The sequence below is a fragment of the Larus michahellis genome, chromosome 3, assembly GCF_964199755.1.
Source record: "Larus michahellis chromosome 3, bLarMic1.1, whole genome shotgun sequence".
NCBI classification, from domain to species: domain Eukaryota; kingdom Metazoa; phylum Chordata; class Aves; order Charadriiformes; family Laridae; genus Larus; species Larus michahellis.
This window is the reverse complement of record NC_133898.1, coordinates 131,353,793-131,359,552: the sequence shown is the minus strand read 5'-3', so window position 1 is coordinate 131,359,552 and position 5,760 is coordinate 131,353,793. Positions and strand designations below refer to the sequence as shown.

General features: G+C 68.3%; 1 protein-coding gene across 2 annotated transcripts in view; it reads right to left on the bottom strand.

The window, feature by feature from the left end:
- Window positions 1-5,469, bottom strand: part of KIF3C (kinesin family member 3C) — an 11,046-nt gene extending 5,577 nt beyond the window's left edge. Inside the window, exon 1 of one of the 2 annotated variants that reach the window (XM_074582229.1) lies at window positions 3,976-5,469. In XM_074582229.1, the coding sequence (XP_074438330.1) occupies window positions 3,976-5,388 (1,413 nt within the window). In that variant the 5' untranslated portion in view covers window positions 5,389-5,469. The remainder of the gene's footprint in view (window positions 1-3,975) is intronic. The other variant, XM_074582228.1, reaches the window with a different exon arrangement.
- Between the last annotated feature and the right edge of the window lie 291 nt (window positions 5,470-5,760).

Below are 5,760 nucleotides of genomic sequence, written 5' to 3'. Positions count from 1 at the left end.
CACACTCTCCTTTACCCGCCGCACGCACACGCTCGTGTACAGCCCCCACGCACGCACAGGTGAGCGCACTCGCGTGTGCACGCTCCCGCGTGTCCCGGCTTGCCCAGAGAAGCTGTGGCTGCCCCATCCCTGGAGGGGTTCAAGGCCAGGTTGGCCGGGGCTTGGAGCAACCTGGGCTGGTGGGAGGTGTCCCTGCCCAGGGCAGGGGGTGGCACTGGGTGGCCTTTAAGGTCCCTTCCCACCCAAACCACTCTGTGATTCCATGATGCCGTGCATGCCCGTGTGCGTACACACGCCAGGCGTGTACCCGTGCTGGAGACACGTGCTCCGTGTGCCAGGAGGTGCACCAGCAGGGTGAGTCTGAGCACACCGGTGCAGGGGGTGGTCACTCCGTGGGCCGCGTGCGTGCACACCCATGTGTGAGACGCATGTGCGCACACCCGTGTGTGAGACGTGTGTGTGCGCCTGTAGCCGCGTTCCCGTGCCAGTGGGACAGCGCGGCTGGCACCAGTGGGCAGGAGGAGAGGGGGGGCCGCCCTGTGCCCCCCACCGCTGCAGCTCAGGGCCGTGGGCAGGGACGGATCCAGACGTCCCCACGCCACTGCACGCGGCTTTAAAAATTCATGTCCCAGACACAGCGCCAGCGGCAGCAGCGCCCGCCGCCGTCCCCAGGGTGTCCCCGCCAGCCGCTGACCGTCACTGCACCAGCACACAGCGGCCCCCCCCACATTCTTAGGGTCCCCCTCCAACCCCAGAGCAAGGGCCCCGAAGGCAAAGCTCCCTCCCTGCTCCTAGCCGTGCCCGGACCCCCCCCAGCCATAGCCAAGGCCCTTCCAGCAGGAGGGCCGTGACGCCACGCCAAGGGGGGACGCTGGCACTGGGGGGCACACGTGGCATTCATCGGTGCCACCCTGTCCCCGGGAGTGCCGTGCCCTCCAAGGCCGTACCTCAGCACCACCCCAGGCACAGAGGTGGGGGCTCAGGCAAACCAGCGGCCCCCGGTCACACCGACAGCCCCGGGGGCAATATTCTATTGCCCCTCTTTTTCCCCTCTTTTTCCCCCTTCCCAGCCCCACGCAGGACGGCTGTGGGGGTGTGCAGCGTGTGGTTTGAGGGGTGTGAAAGCAGCCCCCCGCCCCGCACCCATGGGACAACCCCTGCGTCGCACCACCACCTCCCACCTTCCCTTCCCCCCCCCAGGACTGTTGCAGCCGTTCAGCGCTATGGGGCCCCCCCATGGGTGCCCCATCCAGCCCCCCCGACCATGCTGCACCCCCCAGACCCCAGCACTGGGGGTTCCTCCTTCCTCCCGGCCCTGTTGCCTTCAGCTGGGTGCCGCTGGCCAGGCATTTTGCCTGAAAGCCACCGGGTTACCGTGGGGGGCTGAGACCCCCGAGGGCAGCCCCCCCCCCCGCCCCCATGCCTCCCCCCGCCAGGGCTCCCGGGGGCACTGGGGTGCTACGGACCCCTCACACCTCCTGCTCCAGACCCAGCTCTTGCACCCCGTGATGGTGAGTGTCCCCAGCACCCCGATGAGCTGCAGGGAGGGGACCGGGGGGGACCCGGGACGATGCTTGGCCAGGGCAGGGTGCTGCCACCCCTCCCCGTGGGGCTCCCTGCCGGCGACACCGCCCTCGCCGCCGGATTACGGGGCTTTTAGCGCTGCCATTTTTGCCCTGGCTAAAGCATTTATTTATTCTCCCTAACGAAGACGACTCCCAATCTTCTTTAGCGCGTGGGGCAGATTGAACGCTAAGCCGCTCACGGGGGCTCATTTCCGGCACCCAAATAACTTCTCCGGCACTTTCCCGCCTGCTGACCCCGGCCTGGGTGCCAGGGTGCATGTCTGGGTGCCAGGGTGCATGTCTGGGTGCCAGGTTGCACATCTGGGTGCCAGGGCACACATCTGCCGGGGGCGGGGGGGCTGGCCCCAGCCTCTCCCAGCTCTGGCAGTGCCGCAGGGCAGAGCCAGAGCCCACGTCCACAAGTGTGACAGCGAGACGGGGACCAGCCTGCGTCACCCGCACGTGTGTGGGGCACCCCGTGTCCCCCCCGTGTCCCCCCTGTCACTACAGCTGCATTTTCCATGGTCACTACGGAGCCGTTGAACACGTGAGCGGGACACAGGGCTCTTTCCAGGCTGGTGCCTCCTTGCCCGGCCCCGCTGCGTGGCACACTTGCCCAGGGGACAGGGAAGCCACCCAGTGGCCCCTGCACTGTCCCCCCAGGCAGGGTGAGCATCGCTGCTGGCTCTGCCCCTCTGTCGCTGGCACAGGGGGGATTTTTGCCCCCTGGGGCGATACCTCGCTGGTGCGACAGTCCTGCACCCCCACGGCCAGAGGGTCCCAGTGCACGGGGTGGCTCCGAAGGCCACCAAAGGGGACACGGCATCACCTTGCCTCCGGCCCTGCCCCGTTACTCAGCAGTTACAGGACACGCCGTGGCCCCGAGCCAGCCCCGCTGCGCTGTGCCGGACCAGGAACTGCGCGGGACGGCTGCCAGCAGCAACCTGCGCTCCACCAGCCGCGGGGAGCCCACCGCCACGCCGAGCATCCTGCGCTGCCGGGACACCCGCCATGGCACATCCGTCATGGCACATCCATCATGGCACATCCGTCATGGGACATCTGTCACACCAGCTGGTGACCGGTGTCACCCCCATGGCTCTGCCCTGGTGGCATGTCCCAGTGTGAGCCCACAGGTCTTTGTGCAGGCATCCAGGCATGATCACACACGCCTGGGCATGGCCATGTGTCCTGGACACAGCCATGGGTCCCTGGGCATGGCCACATGTCCCTGGAGCTGCAACAAACACAGCTCTGGCCACGGAGGAGGGTACGAGAGCATCCCCGAGCATCCCCCTGCTCAGCCCCCGAAATCCCAGCCGTGTCCCCACCTGGAGGGCTCCGTCCCAGGTCTCCAGCCGGGCCACCGCATCCGGGCCAGCGCGGTGACAAGAGGGGCTGTGCCAGGGTGTGATGTGGTGGGTCAGGACGCCAGGGCTCCTTCCCCACCGCTGTGACCATTGTCCCAGCCCAGCGCTGGCGCCAGCCCCGCAGCAGCCATGGGCAGGCAGGAGGGGTCCGGACCCCCCAGCCTCACTGGGGACGGAAGCAGGTGGCGGGGGGCAGTGGTGCAGCCCCGGACCCCCGGCACGGCCACCTGGGGCTGGGCTGGGGCTGCCGGGGCCCCTCTGGCACTCAGCATCCCCAGGCTGGTGGCTCGGAGGGTGACAGTAACATGCCCCCACCCTCCCCGCTCTGGCTGCAGGGGGCCAGGAAGGATTTGAGGGGTGGGGGGTCCCCGCAGAGCTGGCAGGCCCTGCCCGCGGGCTCACAGCCCTGCTGTCCCCGCGGAGCCCTGCGGGCTGGGCGGGAGCCGTGGGGCTGGGCAGGATGCGGGGGGCAGGCGGTGCCGCGTCCCCAGCCCTGGGCGTGTTCCCAGGGCCACCGGGGACGAATCTGCAGCATCACTCCCCAGCCCATCGCAGGCTGCTTTGTTGTGCTGAGGAGGACAAGAGCTGAGTACAGCAAACTCGTGCCACCAGTGATCCACTCCCCCATGGCACTATCCACCCTGGCCCCCAGGAGCTCCCACATGAGGTCCCCACGCAGGTCCATGTCTGAGGGCAACCTCAGGCCACCCCCACACAGTAGCATGGGGCTGCCCTTGGGCACCCTGCTTGGGCATCCTGCTTAGACATCCTGCCTGAGAGCCCACCTTGCATGGACACCCTGCTTGGGAGCCCACCTTGCATGGACACCCTCTTTGGGAGCCACCTTGCATGGGCACCCTCTTTGGGAGCCACCTTGCATGGGCACCCTGCTTGGGAGCCCACCTTGCATGGGCACCCTACTCGGGAGCCCACCTTGCATGGGCACCCGCCTGGGACCCATTCAAGCACCCCACAAGGGACTGGAGGCAAAGCAGGTTCTTCCCCCAGCGTCACTCACAATGGCGCGTGGCGACACCTACCTTGTACTTGGTGGCCAGCAGCTCGGTGGCCTCCTGCTCCTTCCGCAGATCCTCTATCATCTTCTCCTTCTCCTGCAGCAGCTTCTGCTTCTCCTCGCTCACTAGGCTGTGGTCATCCTGGATAGCGGCTTTCTCCTCTTCCAGCCTCTCCTTCTGCTCCTTCAAGTAATTCTCCATGTTCTTCTCCAGGCCGTCCTCGTTGTCGTCCTCCCCTTCGTTCTCCGTGGCGCTTTCTCCATCCACCGCTTTCTTCCTCCGGCTGCTTCTTCTCCTCTTCTTCCCCAGCATGCCACGTTTCTCCAGCTGGGCTTTCAGCCGGACGATCTCCTCCTGAAACTCCCGCAGCAAGGTGTCCTTGGGGTCCTCGTTCACCCGGGGCTTGTTCTTGATGTTCTTGGCCCTGTTGGCGAACCTGAGGGTGGAGAGGCTCTCGTCGTAGCTGTGAGAGGCCGGGCCCAAGGTGGCCACCATGATTGTCTTGGCGTTGCCCCCGAGGGAGTCCTGCAGCAGGCGGGTCAGCTTGGAGTCCCGGTAGGGGATGTGCGTGCTCTTGCCGTCCACGAGGGCGGAGATGACATTGCCCAGGGCGGAGAGGGAGAGGTTGATCTTGGACGCTTCCTTGGGGCGCTCTCCGTGGGCCCCCATTTTGCTCTGGCGCTCGCTGCCGGCCAGGTCCACCAGGTTGAGCTTGCCCACGCGGATGTGCTCCTCGCCGTCCGGCCCCGTCTCGCTGCACTCGATGGTGATGAGGAAGATGGCGTGGGAGCGCGAGCTGTGCTCGTTCATGTTGGTGCTGCCCACGGACCGCGTCTGGCTCCCCAGGTTCATCACGTGCTCGATCTCCTTGACGTTCTTGGTCACGAAGGAGGAGAGGTCCTTGATGTACACCCCCGTCTCGGGGTTCTCCTTCAGCTCCAGCTTCTTGCTCTGGTCCTTGGCGAGGAGGTCCCTGATCTCCTCCTGGTAGATCTCCAGGTACGAGGCCCTCACCAGGTACTGCTGGTTCTGCGAGCGGGAGATGTGGGTGAAGATGTGCTCGAAGGAGATGGGGATGATGCCCCGCTTCTCCGGCTCCGCCCAGGCCCCCTGCATGGTGTAGGTCTTGCCGGTGCCGGTCTGGCCGTAGGCGAAGATGGTGCCGTTGAAGCCCTGCAGCACGGAGTCGATCAGCGGCCGGACCGTCTCGTCGTAGAGGTCCGCCTGCTTGGAGCTGGCGTCGTAGACGGCGTCGAAGGTGAAGGTCTTGGGCAGCTCTCCGGGGGCGGCGCGGGGGTTGCGGATGCTCACCTGCCCCAGCTTCACGTCCAGCTCCAGGACGCGCTCGTAGCCCGCCGCCTCCTCCTTCCTGCTCATGGGCCGGCACCGGGCCACCACCTTCAGCGCCTCGCAGCCGCTGCGGGACTTACCGGCCATGGCGGCGGCGGGCGGGGCCGGCGGCGGCGGCGGCGGCGGCGGCGGCGGCGGGAGCGGGGCCGGGGCCGGGGCCGGGGCCGGGGCGGAGCGGGCGGGGGGCGGGGGGTGCTCAGCCGCGCCGCCCCCGCAGCATCCCCCGGGCCGGGGCCGGGCGCGGGGTGCGGGGTGCCGGGGGGCGGCGGGGCGGCCCCGCCGGGCGCTCGCTCATGGCAGGCGGCGTGCGGGGCCGGGCGGGGCGCGGGCGGCGGCGCGGCTGATTCGCTGCCGCCCCGCAGACGGGCAGGGAGCGGGCCCGGGGACGGGCGGGAGCGACGGCCCGGCCCGGCCCCCCCCCGCCCCCCGCCCGGCACGCCGGGAGCTGTAGTCCGGCCT